Below are 15454 nucleotides of genomic sequence, written 5' to 3' on the forward strand. Positions count from 1 at the left end.
GTCAATGCTGGAAATTCGCGAGTTGCAATTGACGAGAAACTGCGATGAGGTGTTTCCGCAAGTGAGAAACAACATCAGGGAAACAGTGATGACAGGAGGAGAATTTCAAATGCAGGTCTATTCGAGCCTTCCGGTTTGGTGTGAACACAAGTTTCATCCAGTGAAGTTGTCCCCAGTCAGCACAACAGCAGGGCTCCCATCACTGTGGTGTAAACGCTCCCCAGGAGGAATCCTCTGAGTGAAGTGCTGCAAAGACAACAGAAAGTGTCTGTGTCATCATGATTCTTATATAAGCAGTTTGCTTAGGATCTGGATCTTAATCTGAAATTGTAATCTTTTTTCTGTGATTTTTCAGCCCCACAGTTGTTACAACAATCACACAGGATGACGTTACACGAGGAGGATCGTATGGAGCTGTAGACGGGTGAGGTACCCTACCCAAGATGACTACTCAAGGAAAACATCGTACAACTTGCGCTTTCCAGCGTCAGCCATTTGCCGTAATCTGTTCAATGACATCCTCTGGCGTCTCCACCTCAGTGACCCCGATGAGGAGGAACAGTTGAGATTAAATATTAACCAAGGAGCGCTGTTCACTGTCATGAAGGAATCACAAAGGCCCAAATGATTTCCTACATCTGTGGACCAAGTTCACTCAGAGATTCATGTGTTGAATAGAAAATATAATCAGGCTTTAGAGAGTTTCAGTGTCCACTGATGGTTTAAAATTCACAGTAAAAGAAAACCGCCATACACAATATTTGATAAATACTTAACTAGCCCACTGGATTGTCATCCACACCTGCATGTCAATGTTCTAGTGGTACATTGTGTTATGGCCTTAAAAGACTTGAGCGCAGCTGAAAACAGTTATGCTGCTGAGAGAAGCTATAAAACTGGCCTTCCTTTGAGCCACAAGAAGAACTACATTAATATTAACAATAAACATCATTATTTATAACCTCGTCAATGTCTTGACTATATTTTATATTAATTTTGAAATTAATTTGATGAATAAAAGTGAGTTTTCATGGAAAACACGAAATTGTCTGGGTGACCCCAAACTCTTGAACAATGTGTATGTAGTCATGAAAAGTAAAGGACCGATACAAACGTTGACCTGATGATGGCGCTATGAAAGGCCAGTGATCCTGAGGAGGCTCTGAACGTGTAAACCAGTTAATGTTCAGACGTCAAACAGTTTCCTCATGTAACGGCTTTAGACTTTAAAGTCGAACAGGAATCACTGCCTTCCCTTTTTGTAATCTTGTAATTTTGTAAAAAATAATGTTTAAAGTTTATTTTGTTTCCCCATTACTCATAAAATCATCTACTTTCCAACAATAAAATCTTAATATGACAAAACTCCCATCTCACCACAAGTGTTGCTTCCTGATCTTTCTTCTTCTGGCTTTTCAAAATAATAGACTGCTGCGTGGAGGTGTGCAGTCCATATATACAAATAGTGTGTGAGTGTGTGTGAGTGTGTGTGTGCATGCCAACACACACACATGACTCAGTGTTTCACGTGTTTTCTCTGCCGGTGTTCACGCTGCACACTGAAACTCATCAGGAAGCAAATATCGTCGATTTCCCTCCAAACGTGTTGCGGATCATTTAATGAAGTCCGTCTGTTCGCAGGTCATTTGAATCCCGTCACAGTGACGGATGAAGCTGAGCCAGAGATATCGAAATTAAATGTTTTTATAACTCCGAAAAAAATTAAATCCCAAAGGTTTTGCAAAACATGCACCGTCACGCCGTTCCATTGAAAGACACACACGTTCTAGTCTATAGGTCGTCTGGATGCTGTTACATATGAATCTTGATGATTGATGTTTTGCTCAGATTTTAATTGTTCATATGATTATTTATCAGCAACGACTTTAAAAGAGCTAACGCAGAGAGGCAGGTGATGACATCATGGGGCGCCGCTGAGAGACAAAGGAAAGAGACGACACGTTGAGATCAGAAAGAAAAGGCTGCCATTAAGGAATCAATGCTTTATTTTAGTATTGAGTGTGTGGGAATATTAAGGAGACGGTCCAAAAAAGACAGGAAACAGTTAGTAAATACAGAAGGAGAGAAGGAGGGAAGGAGAGAAGGAGAGAAGGAGCAGGCAATGACGCTGCAGGGCTGTGTCTCACAACACTGGGTTATCCATGTCAGGAGGATGAAGTTACTAGATTGAGGAACAAGGTTGATCTCATGCTGCAAACACAGCCAAGCCATGTGTGAATATCTATAATCACAATTGTAATATTGTTCTATTCTGTTGATAAAAGGAATGTCTTTCTTCAACGTGGATGTGTCGTCTCCTAACGAGAGGATGTATGCTCGCCATTAATTTAAAATCAGGATTACTGAGAAGGCTTGGACTCAGGAGGCCCGGATCACTTTCAGAAACACAACCGGATGTTTAGAAACTATCAATTATCAATAGAGCCAAACAAACCCCCAACATCTGAGCAGAATCAGAAGATTTAACGGTGTAAGTTAGTGAATGTATTTTTAACAAACTGACGATCGGCACAATAAATGAAATGACATTCTCTCCTTTCTTGGACTGACAGCTTTCATTTAAATGTTTTCTTATTTTATTGAACATGCACTCTTATACTGTTTCTGTCTTGTCTATCTGTAAAACAGCGTTGGTAACATTCAGCATTTAAAACCAAACAGCCAAAAAGTACTTAGTGGTTCTTGTCCATTGGTTTTCAGGTATGTAATGCTAACACGCTGTTGTTGCTAATGGGCTAGCTTCATTATTTCCCCTTCACGGCAAGACGACTTTCATTTGACAAAAAAAAAAGTAATCAAGCATGGATTGTCGACGTGTTCGATAAAACGTTTAAAACGCCAACAATCATATTTTGATTCAACACAGACAAAATGTACAAAAAGAAGAAATATAAATGGGCAATCAGATGGCAAGTTACGAGACAAAATAAATAAATAGAGGTAATAACTTACATGAGGTTGAACTTGACGGGGCAGCTGTCACATGTTTTACAACAATAGGTTTAATCTGTTGAACGCTGACGTGAGAAACTTCAATGCTTCTCTTGCCTATTAAAATGCTTCATGTTGATATTATTACCATCGCAAAGCTCTTTGTTTTCAATGCGTTGTCCCATTACTGTACGTTGTAAAATGAGGGCAACCAGTTGGACTCTGTCGGGGTTGGTCGATGTCGACAGTCCCGTGACACGGAGGCGTTCTCTTTCCGTGAACACGGAGGCGTGCTCGTTCCGTGACACGGAGGCGTGCTCGTTCCGTGAACACGGAGGCGTGCTCGTTCCGTGACACGGAGGCGTGCTCGTTCCGTGACACGGAAACGTTCTCGTTCCGTGACACGGAGGCGTTCTCGTTCCGTGACACGGAGGCGTTCTCGTTTCGTGAACACGGAGGCGTTCTCGTTCCGTGACACGGAGGCGTGCTCGTTCCGTGACACGGAGACGTTCTCGTTCCGTGACACGGAGGCGTTCTCGTTCCGTGACACGGAGGCGTTCTCGTTCCGTGACACGGAGGCGTGCTCGTTCCGTGACACGGAGACGTTCTCGTTCCGTGACACGGAGGCGTTCTCGTTCCGTGACACGGAGGCGTTCTCGTTCCGTGACACGGAGGCGCGCTCGTTCCGTGAACATGGAGGCGTGCTCGTTCCGTGACACGGGAACTCGATCCATCGCCTCTCGGGACTCTCAGAACATTCTGGAACCCTCGCCGATGTCTAAAAATATACGAAAACATTCGAGAATTCTGCAGAAACAAATGTGTGAGATTGCTACTGGTTCCAACCTGCTTTACACAACATATTTTAAAGGTATTCTCTCAAATATATAGAATAGATTCATAGACCTTATTGTTATTATTTTTCCACCCCTTCTTGCAACAGATTTCTCAGGAGAAAAAATATCTGAACACTCAAACCGGGCATAGATGAGATGATGCTGCTGCGTGTCAATCAACCAATCCAGACAATCAGAGTTAGTCAAGCAATCATTTCTAATGTTAAGTCAATTGCCTAAACCTTAAAGTATACCAGCATATGGCAAGAAACTAAATAAACATTCCTTATTTAGACATTGGACACACAATGCACTACAGGCTGAAAGTGGCCCACGTCTTAGTGTGATCATATGAGAGTGAATCTTTATTCTTCTGCTGGAGCATCTTTACTGAGTGTTCTAGAACAGCTGCAGTCCTCTTTCCTGTCGCACCAGTTTAAAGTGAAGTGCTTTGCTCAAGAGCGCCTTGACAACCTCGTAGAGTTGTTAGCTCAGAGTTGGTGCACAGATTTATTGTTATGGTTCAAAAGCAACGAGAAGTGATGTCACACTAAGACGTGTCTCCGCTCACTGGCCGTCGTTTCCTCGGTTACGACATGAGGAGGCCGATCATTACAAAACGTTCATCTTCCATTCGATTCTCTCCAAAACGTCAGCCTTCATTCGTACACTCACGTCTTGTATACTTCTTCGTATATTATCCATCGTATACACCTCGTGGGTTTAGGAAGCAGTGGTTTCCTTTTGCAACCTTGATTTGCTCTTTCCTTTTTTAAAGCCTTTTTTTCCCATCCGCTCTTCCAATTTTAAACAGCTGGGAGGAAGACGGACTTCAAGAGTTTGAGTTTAACATCAAGAATTGGCCGTTGCATAACTGTCTTTACTCCAGCGTTGCATCACTCTACGAACTCCTGAATCCACCATCGCTCTCTTCTCCCTCGTCCACGATTATCCTTCTCCTTTTTGACACTTTAAATGTAGCTCGAAGGCCAATCGTTGTCCTCCATACTCTGCAGTCCTCTGTTTCATTTTTCTGACGTTTACTACGATGATACTAAAGATGTCACGACTAGATTTGCAGTTTGGATGCGGTCTACTGATGTGATGATGGCTGATCCTTCTTCTTGGCTTCTCCCTTTCCTTCTCCATCCGTTGCGAGTCGAGGTTCATGCAATAGTTCCTGGTACTTGACATCGTGCTCCATATCCCTCGACTCCACCTTCCTCCAGTCCATGTCTCCGCCCAAGCCTCCATCACTGCAGGTAGCGGTAGACTTTGAAGCAGTGGTTGCCAGAGTCAGCCACGACCACGTGTCCATCAGAGGTCAGGGCCAGACCTTGGGGTCCGTACAGAGGGTCCGCCGAGGTGTTGATGTAGGAGAGGAAGGAGCCGCTGCCGTCGAACACCTGGAAGGGTTTCAACCAAGAGAGAACATGAGCTCCAAGTAGTGAAAACACTCCCAACACTCCCTGGAAGGAGGAATCCTTGTACCTGTATTCTGCTGTTGCCCCAGTCAGCTACGATGATGTTCCCGTTCACGTCCACGGCTACGCCGGTGGGAGCGTTGAACTGGCCGTTTCCCTCACCGTTGGAGCCAAATTTCAACACCAGTTCTCCTTCAGGTGTGAAAACCTGACAAGGAAAAGAAGAGAGTTAAACATCATGAATCCATGGAGCCACAGATGAGATCGGCACCTGTTCGCCTGGATAACACACGACTGAAGGGATCGCCTCATTACCAACGGGTCAAGGGGGAAGGTACTCGGTCAGCGCGGCCTCACCTTGACGGAGTGGTTATGGAAGTCAGTCACGATGATCTCGTTGTTATTGTTCACCGCTGCAAAGTGTGGACCTTCAGGACCGAAAGAGACAACAAGAACAGGTTGTGCTTACAGGGATTCTTCCAACACCTCAAAAGGCATCTCAACTTGCCTACTACCAACTACGCCATGGCCCTGCTGATGCCCCGCCCACTCCTCCTCTCTACCTCCATCTGCCTGATGGATCATGGAGGTCTCCATCGTGGTCCATGACTACTACCAACTATTCGTACACTCTGTCATACTCATTGAATGTGTTTTAACTCTAATGATTCCTTCTGTACACATGGCATCTATTACACCTGTCCATCCTGGAGAGGGATCCTCCTCTGTTGCATGTGACGGTACATTAATCCAAAGATTATATTTCAGTGCTTAAAACAAGACGATCTTGGAATAAACCCGACCTGCAAACTGTTTGTCACCGTTGCCTCGACTGCCAAACTTGGAGACAAGTTTTCCGGTGAGCTGGAAGATGAAGACGGTGCACGCCTTGTTGTCCACCACGATCACATGACCGTCCCGGTCCACCGACACGCCCTTCGGCCCCATGAGGCGCCCAGAGCCGAGCTTCGCCTGAGGGACCCCAAATATATGAGTATAACAATTACTTTCTATGCATCAGAAAATATGATTTATATTTCTGTCCCGATGCTTCATGAAGCGTTGGGAAGAACTCCTTCAGCTTCGTCCCCTCACAGCCACGTCGGGGTGCCTACCTTGTACTTGCCCTCGCTGGTGAAGATGCTGACCCACTTGTTGTCATAGTCAGCGATGATGATGTCACCAGTGGGGTGCACGGCCACGCCAGTGGGACGCTGCAGTTGCCCCGGCGACCGCCCCCGAGTGCCAAAACGAGTCGTGAATTCCCCCTCGTTGGAGAAAATCTGAAATTGGGAGTCTTGTGAGGACATGATGCATTCCTGAACTTATCAACCTAAACGTACCCTTAACCTTCAAAAGCAAGTCAAGTGACATCGAGGTTGTACCTGAACGCACTGGTTGTTGCTGTCGGCGATCAGTATTCTGCCGGTGGAGGAGGCCGCCACGCCCTGCAGGTTGGTGAACTCTCCCTTGTTCCTCCCCTTCGTTCCTGCAGATCAAACACATGCAGCCAGCGGTGAAGCTACAAGCTTTAAAAATGTTGTTTTTATAAGAGCTTAAGCTTCGGAAGCTGCGACGTCGCACCGATCCGGAAGATGAGGTCGTCCTCGATGGGGTTCTGGGTCTTGCGCCGCGGGGTTCCCAGGGCGCTGCTGGCCCTCTTGGATCCCTTTTTCTTCTGGCCGGGGGACTTCCCTCGTCTTTTCGCCCCCTCGGAGGAGCCCGTGGACGGGGTGGCGTAGGCCGCTGAGCTGGTTGCTGTGGTGGTGGAGGGGGACACCTGGTGGTGGGAGCATGAATCGTAGATGTTTAGTCCATGTGCGTGATAACGTGGTATAAGTGCATTGTTTTAATCTAGAGAACATAGACACTTAAAATAAGTAATTGCATTACAGATTGACATGGTGTTGGTCCCTTCCCACTGGGAGGCTTTGGGAAGCTTTGGGTTGACCTGAAAGAGGATCACCCAGTTTAATATAGAGATTGTTTTTTAGTTTTGGGACTACAATCTGAATTGTATTATTTCAAACCTTTGCAAAGTTGGTTTAAGTCCTCTGGTTTGCAGGCAATCAAAGTATGCACCATTATCACCACTCATGAAGACAAAGACGCCCACTCACAAGCTCCGCCCACAAGCTCCACCCACCTCCACCTCTGCTTCTAGGATCCTGTTGATGGTGAGCTTGAAGGGGCTTCCTTTGATGTGCTGGTCGTACAGACGGAGAGCCAGCGAGAAGTCGCCCTCCTTCGGCACCGTGTACACAAACTCATAGGTGCCGTTCTTGTGGTCCACGAGTTCCCCGTCCACGATGCTTCCATCGGGGGTGAAGACCTGGTTCACACACGGGTAAGAAGGGTGTCCCGTATTGCTCAACATGTGTTTGATTCTGGGGCGTAGAAAAGCAAACCTCCGCTGACAGGACGGCGTTGCCGCTCTTGCAGGCTCCCCCTGACTTGTCCCTGGTCACGATGGTGACCGAGGCCGGGTGGCCCACAATGCACTGCTCCAGGCCGGCCCCCATGGCTTCGCTCTGGCTCGCCACCGCACTGAGGGAGAGGAGGGAAATCAAGTGGCGGTCAGGTGGCGTGGAACGCAAGAGAAGGAGCTGCTCTGGCGGCGCGGGGCCGGCGTGCGTCTCGCCTGGTGGTGACGATGGTCCCCAGGTTGTGGATGGACTTCCTCAGCCCGTCGGTCTCCAGCAGCAGGTCCAGCTGGTCGTTCTCCTCCGGCTGACACGGCAGGCCGAGTCCCGCCAGCCCGCCGAGCCTCTCCTGCAGCTGCCGCTCCGCCTGCATGCTCGCCGCGCCCGCCTCCCCAGCCAGAGCCTCCTCCGTCAGGCTGCAGGAGGCCGCCAGGTCGTCCTCCGCCCGCACCAGGCTGTCCACTTGAGCCTGGAGGACCTGCCGGCGGAGGAGTTTGATGTTTTAGTCGCTTTCCACAAACGTAAAAGATTCAGAGCGCTCGGCGCCACAGTCACCTTCTGCTTGAGTCCGTACGTGACCTCCAGCTCCATCAGCAGAACGCTCCTCCGGACGTCCAGCTGCTTGTGCAGATCCTCGAAGCTCGACTGGATGTCCTCTTCGATGAAAGCCCTCTGATTGGTCAGCTGCTGGAGGATCTCCTTCACGAAGGACAGGGCGTCTGACACCTGAGGGAGTCTGCCGGGAGGAAAGGGGAGCAGGGGTCACTTCTGATTCCTGTTGTTGTTCCATTGTCCTGCATTTCCCTGCATGTCCACCAGGTGTCAGCTTCAGCTCTTTATCTATACCTCTATAAACAGTTATGTATGGCTTTATATTCCCTGTGTCATAAAGCTGAGGATTTGAGGATGTGTATTTCATGCCAACAGACTGTAAATATGTACTTTGTACTTTTGAAATGTATTCACAGCTAAACATTAATATGTTTTATTAGTATTTAAAACGTAATATATTGCTCGGACATGAATGCAACCGTAATAACAATCAAATACTAAGACGTATACAGTATGTAACACCCAGGAGACGCATTGTAGTCATGTTTATGTTTTACTTTAGATACACAAGGACTTCATAAGTGATCTTCACATCAACTCTTCATCACGTATCACAAAACAATATATTTAATGTTTTATTCTGTATCCTAATGCATTTTAATGGCGGATTTCTTTGTCTGGCCCCTGAATGTCTGGATGAAACACTCATGTCATGAAAGTGACAGTCTAGTGCTGCGTGGCCTCGGGGTCAGAGTGGTGTGTGTTGAGCACCTGCTCTGGACGCCGCCCAGCCGCTCCTGCAGGCGGCTGCGGTGCTGCTCCAGGGCCTGGCTGAGGGGCACCTTCGGGTGCTCCTCGTGGTCCGCCACGCAGTCCTCGCACAGCGCGCTCTCACAGGCCGAACAGAACAGCTCCGCCACCTGGTGGCCGGGAGGAAAAGATGAAGGTTACAGGAGAGATGTGGATAGAAGGCAGTCAGCGTAACTGTTGACATCTCGGGTTACGGTCATATTCAGGATTTTCTGTATCTTCCTCTAAGTCCAGTCGTTATGCTAAGCTAAGCTAACCTGCTGCTGGCTGTAGCTTCCTCTTCAAGGAACTCATGTCTCTTCTGTCTCTTAGGGACAAAAACAAATACACACATTCTGCAAAATATCGAACTATTCCTTTGAATTTGCCTAAATTGGTGAAGACGATGAGTTCATGACACCGAGTGTGTCCTCGTGAAGCTCGTTGAGGCCTCGTGAAGCTCGTTGAGGCCTCGTGAAGCTCGTTGAGGCCTTGTGAAGCTCGTTAAGCTCGTTGAGGCCTCGTGAAGCTCGTTGAGGCCTCGTTAAGCTCGTTGAGGCCTCGTGAAGCTCGTTGAGGCCTCGTTAAGCTCGTTGAGGCCTCGTGAAGCTCGTTAAGCTCGTTGAGGCCTCGTGAAGCTCGTTGAGGCTTCGTGAAGCTCGTTAAGCTCGTTGAGGCCTCGTGAAGCTCGTTAAGCTCGTTGAGGCCTCGTGAAGCTCGTTAAGCTCGTTGAGGCCTCGTGAAGCTCGTTGAGGCCTCGTGAAGCTCGTTGAGGCCTCGTGAAGCTCATTCAGGCCTCGTGAAGCTTGTTGAGGCCTCGTGAAGCTCGTTGAAGCCTCGTGAAGCTCGTTGAGGCCTCGTGAAGCTCGTTCAGGCCTCGTGAAGCTCGTTGAGGCCTCGTGAAGCTCGTTCAGGCCTCGTGAGGCTCGTTGAGGCCTCGTGAAGCTCGTTGAGGCCTCCTGAAGCTCGTTGAGGCCTCGTGAAGCTCGTTGAGGCCTCGTGAAGCTCGTTGAGGCCTCGTGAAGCTCGTTCAGGCCTCGTGAAGCTCGTTGAGGCCTCGTGAAGTTCGTTCAGGCCTCGTGAAGCTCGTTCAGGCCTCGTGAAGCTCGTTGAGGCCTCGTGAAGTTCGTTCAGGCCTCGTGAAGCTCGTTGAGGCCTCGTGAAGCTCGTTGAGGCCTCGTGAAGTTCGTTCAGGCCTCGTGAAGCTCGTTGAGGCCTCGTGAAGGTCGTTGAGGCCTCGTGAAGCTCGTTCAGGCCTCTTGAAGCTCGTTGAGGCCTCGTGAAGGTCGTTGAGGCCTCGTGAAGCTCGTTGAGGCCTCGTGAAGCTCGTTGAGGCCTCGTGAAGCTCGTTCAGGCCTCGTGAAGCTCGTTGAGGCCTCGTGAAGCTCGTTGAGGCCGAAGACCCAGACAACGCATCGAGCTTCAGACGAGAGAAACGAAACAGTGACATCATGAAACGTCATTTAGGTGAAAAGGGAACGCTTGGGGAATCCCATGATGTTCCCAAACGTTCCCAATGGCGCTGGAACGTTTGGGAACCTGTCGACCATTTAGGGGCCCAGATGGGACACATGAGACGATTGGTCAAAGAGGCAGTTTTGAGTTCTAAGGAAGCTGACGCGGGACATTCGGGACACTTTGTGCCACATGAGGCCTTCAAACTCTGGACAGGAAGCTCCGCCCACTCCTCCTCTCTACCTCCATCTGATGGACCGTGGAGGTCTGGATGGTGGAATATGCCGACTACCAACTCTTCATCCACTCATCTTCATTGTGTTGTTCCTGTGTTTTAATTAGTGTGTAATGATTCCTTCTGGTCACATGACATCTATGACACCTGTCCATCCTGGAGAGGGATCCTCCTCTGTTCTCTCCTCAAGGGTTCTGACCTTTTACCCTGAAGGGTTGTTTGGGAGTTGTTCCTGATCCCATGTGAGGTCAAAGGTCAAAGGTCAGGGATGTCTATGTGTACAGATTGTAAAGCATTCTGAGGGGAATTTCTAATTTGTGAGAATGGGCTATACAAGTAAACTGACTTTAATTGAATTGAAGCTGATATTTGGACTTCAGTGTGATCTCAACATAATGACCGACTGGTATAAAGGAACAGGCCTGGATCCACTTCAAGTCTTTGGTTTCTCATGTAAAGAGAGAACAGATGTTGCTGAACATCTGATGTTCGGTTTCTGCCTCGAGTCGAAAGACGTTCTCCGTCCTCACATCGTATCCCGAGGGGAGAGAGTCGTCAGTAACGGCGAGGGCGGCGGTCTACATCTGGAGGTGGAGCCTCATCCCTACCTTCCCCGCGTGCAGCGGACAGGCGTTCCTCCCGGGCGGCGCCTCCAGGACGGTGCACTCCTCACTGCTGCTGTCGGGCGAATGCTGCTGGGCCTCCATCTGGTGGGGTGGACCTCCAACACACCCCTCACCCCACGGGAAGGGGGCCGGACGCAGGCTTCTGCTTCTGGGTCGAGACTTTGCTTTTTTGGAAACAACCCTCCACCCCCCCAACCACCTCGTCTCACGTTAGTCCATCGCCCGCATGCGCCAGGAAACAGTCAACATCAACCGGTCGGGCCACTTGTTGGATGTCAGGAGAGGCACGACGTCATCATCTCAGCGAAGAAGACGAAGGACGGCGGTCGTGTTCCAAGAGTTCCAGGACATCAGATGTATTTCATGAAATGTTGTTTTCCTGTGATCTCTCGTCGTCAGAGGTCATTCCACTTCCTCCACGTCAAACGTTCTTCTTCTCAGAACAATCAAAAGTCTCTTGAAAGGCCAGAAAGCCAGAAGAAAGACAGACAGCTCGTCTCCTCCTCTTTCGGTCTCATGTGGTGGTGTGTTGGGGGGGTCTAGTTCCCAGAGGGGTTCAGGCGGAGGACATCCTGGGGAGAGAAGACAGGATTAACATGGCGGACGAACACGTTTCGTCTTTACTCACTGAGAACGTTCCTGTTCCCACGCTCTGCGCCGCAGTGGTCATATCACACACGGCCACCAGGGGGCAGCACACAGAGACGAGGAGCAGATTTTAAATGTAGGTCACGGGAAAAAATGTCTTCAAAGTGATGGGGAGAGACTGAGGCTGCGGTTTCCACGGTAACGATTTGCATGGGGAGAGATGGACAAAAAAATAAGAATAATATCCGTCATGGACCCATTTAATCCTAAAATCCCAAATTGACCAATGTGTGTGTGTGTGTGTGTGTATTTTCTCCCCATGTTCTGTGGAGGTATTATGGTCCACAGAGAGAAGCGATTTTGAAAAGTAAATATTGAATTTTTACTGTGAAAGATGGTTCAAATTACAAGTTATAACGAAAAAGTAAAACACAACTCTCTTTCCTATTAATTTAGTTTTCAATCAAAGTTTTATTAATTTTCTCTTATTTTAAATCTATTTCTACGCTTTCCATTTCCTCCATTTTCCTTCTTTCTAGTTTCCTGTCTCTGTCTATGTATATATATATATATACATAAATATAGTTATATATACAAATATATTTAAATATATACCTATATAAATATATATATTTATATAACATATTTATATATATTTAAATATATATATATATATTATTTTTGTTTTAATACCACATATTTCATAAAGGGGAGGGATTATGCAAATGAGCTGCCTGTGATCTTGTTTCAACTCCACATATTCTGCTCAGAACACACACACACACACACAAACACACACACACAAAAACACACACACATCCAAACACACACAGACACACACACACACACACACTTTATTTCTCTGATATCTGTTTTTATTTTATTCTGAAATGCATATAAGAGTTTGCCCCCCCCCCCCCCCCCCCTCCTGCTCTGCAGTACAATGCTGGAAAGGATTATGGGGCCACAGTGTGTGTGTGTGTGTGTGTGTGGTGGCTGTGTGTGTGTGTGTGTGTGTGTGTGTGTGTGTGTGTGTGTGTGTGTGTGTGTGTGTGTGTGTGTGTGTGTGTGTGTGTGTGTGTGTGTGTGTGTGTGTGTGTGTGTGTGTGTGTGTGTGTGTGTGTGTGTGTGTGTGTGTGTGTGTGTGTGTGTGTGTGTGTGTGTGTGTGTGTGTGTGTGTGTATGTGTGTGTGTGTGTGTGTGTGTGTGTGTGTGTGGTGGCTGTGTGTGTGTGTGTGTGTGTGTGTGTGTGTGTGTGTGTGTGTGTGTGTGTGTGTGTGTGTGTGTGTGTGTGTGTGTGTGTGTGTGTGTGTGTGTGTGTGTGTGTGTGTGTGTATGTGTCTCTGTGTGTGTGTGTATCTGTGTGTGTGTGTGTGTGTGTGTGTGTGTGTGTGTGTGTGTGTGTGTGTGTGTGGTGGCTGTGTGTGTGTGTGTGTGTGTGGTGGCTGTGTGTGTGTGTGTGGTGGCTGTGTGTGTGTGTGTGTGTGTGTGTGTGTTTGTGTACCCGTCACTTACAGAACGAGAGACAAGTGAAGCTCTCTGTCTTTCAGACATTAATCTACATCATCATTAAAAACACAACATGATGTGACTGAGGGATCCAAAGGGTTCCTCAAAGGATGAGGTTCTGCAACCACTTGGTTCTGACAACCCCTTTTCATTTAGAGAACTCTCTTGGCAAAGAAATACTTCTTCAGGGTTTGTTCTTCAGGAGTTCCTTAAAAGGATTCACAGAACCCCAGAAACGGGTTCTGTGAATCCTCCTCAGCTCGGTGGGTTCTTGGGAGAACCTACTGGGTGGGTTCTAGATGAAAGCCCTTGGTTATAATCCAGCAGAACCCTCATTAAGAGAACCCTCTCAACAGACCCCTCACCAGCAGAACCCTCAGCAGCAGTTCTCATGTGGTCTAGGTTCTCCTCACCATCATCCGGTCCAGCAGAACCTTCAGAACTTCGAGGTTCCCTCAGTCACTAACCGGCTCGGTGGTGGGTCGGTGTCTGTCCCCCGTGACGTACCTCCTGCTACTGCTAGCATCAGGATGCTACCATGCAGGGGCCTGACAGCACACACACACACACACACACACACACTCACACACACACTCACACACACTCACACACACACACACACACACACACACACACACACCTACACACACACACACACACACCTACACACACACACACACACACACACACACACACACACACACACACACTCACACACACACACACACACACACACACACACACACACACACACACACACACACACACACACACACACACTCACACACACACACACTCACACACACACACACACACACACACACACACACACACACACACACACACACACACACTCACACACACACACACACACACACACACACACACACACACACACACACACACACACACACACACACACACACACTCACACACACACTCACACACACACACACACACACACACACACACACTCACACACACACACACACACACACACACACACTCACACACACACACACACACACACACACACACACACACACACACACACACACACACACTCACACACACACAGACACACACACTAATGCTGACTTGGATCATCCGCTCTCTGCTGTCCCTCCCTCTCCTCCCCCTCCCTCCCTCTCAGGAAGGCGCACCATGCTACAGATGCTACTGTCATCCCCAGACATCCCTCCATCCCTCCATCCCTCCATCCCTCCATCCCTCCATCCATCCCTCCATCCATCCATGCAACTGCCCCCCCCCCCCCAACAACCACAGCCCGTCTCACCCTGTTCTCCTCGCCGATGGGGGTGTCTCTGCTCTCCAGCCTGAAGCCATCGCGTCCCGATAGCGTCTCGTTAGCTGCCTCTCCTCTGCGCTGTGTGTGTGTGTGTGTGTGTGTGTGTGTGTGTGGGAGGGGGTGGATATCATCGTCACGGCAACACCAGCAGCTTGCAGCAGCACCAGGCTGAGGAGGGGGAGGGGGAGGGGAGTGGGGCATCGATCGGGCCTTGCTGCAGCATCCAATGAGGAGCCGGAGGGGGGGGGGGGGGAGGCAGGTGATTGGCTCATCGGTGGTGTGGGCGTTTGATTTTCTCTCTCTCTCTCTCTGTGTCGCAATGTCTCTCTCTCCTCGAATATCACGTCAGAGAATTTATCTTTTTATTACATAAACATATATGTAATCAAATCAAGAGCGCACTTTCGAGAATGTTACTTTCTAATTTTTATTATTCTATTATTTTTGCACCTTTTCCAGTTATACCTCTCTTTACTGTTATATCATGACAATTCATGACATACACTTTTTTCATTTTTATTTAGCTTGTTAAATATTTGAAACGCGTAAAAAAAAGTAACTATATATTTGTCATCTCTAAAGTCTAATTTATTTTCTTATTAATTATCTATTATTCTTATTCACAATACAGACCATTTACAAAAAAGTATATGTATAGTCCAAAAATGTATACATTTTTATTTAGCTTATTATGGATTTCAAACTTGTACAAATGAATAAAAAAGTCCCAAGTATAATTTATTTTCTTATTAATTA

General features: G+C 47.9%; 1 protein-coding gene across 1 annotated transcript; it reads right to left on the reverse strand.

Annotated features, from left to right (window-relative positions):
• Window positions 1–1998: 1998 nt before the first annotated feature.
• Window positions 1999–14812, reverse strand: trim2b (tripartite motif containing 2b). Its single transcript, XM_056443372.1, has 14 exons — window positions 14687–14812; window positions 11275–11864; window positions 8959–9107; window positions 8191–8371; window positions 7854–8113; window positions 7621–7759; window positions 7380–7544; window positions 6797–6950; window positions 6598–6701; window positions 6328–6495; window positions 6016–6184; window positions 5570–5640; window positions 5280–5420; window positions 1999–5194 (listed from the first exon to the last, which is right to left on the reverse strand). Exons 2-14 carry the CDS (start codon window positions 11371–11373, stop codon window positions 5042–5044), a joined length of 1953 nt encoding a protein of 650 aa, XP_056299347.1. The 5' UTR covers window positions 11374–11864; window positions 14687–14812; the 3' UTR covers window positions 1999–5041.
• Between the last annotated feature and the right edge of the window lie 642 nt (window positions 14813–15454).

The sequence above is a fragment of the Pseudoliparis swirei genome, chromosome 21, assembly GCF_029220125.1.
Source record: "Pseudoliparis swirei isolate HS2019 ecotype Mariana Trench chromosome 21, NWPU_hadal_v1, whole genome shotgun sequence".
Lineage (NCBI taxonomy): Eukaryota > Metazoa > Chordata > Actinopteri > Perciformes > Liparidae > Pseudoliparis > Pseudoliparis swirei.

Excerpts from the sequence above, each read along its gene's own strand:
- trim2b (XM_056443372.1), bottom strand. The coding sequence starts at position 11,373 with ATGGAGGCCCAGCAGCATTCGCCCGACAGCAGCAGTGAGGAGTGCACC. Across the intron at positions 6,496-6,597 it reads GCAACAACCAGTGCGTTCAG|ATTTTCTCCAACGAGGGGGA; the intron begins GTACAACCTCGA and ends TCCCAATTTCAG. Across the intron at positions 5,421-5,569 it reads TCCATAACCACTCCGTCAAG|GTTTTCACACCTGAAGGAGA; the intron begins GTGAGGCCGCGC and ends TTTCCTTGTCAG.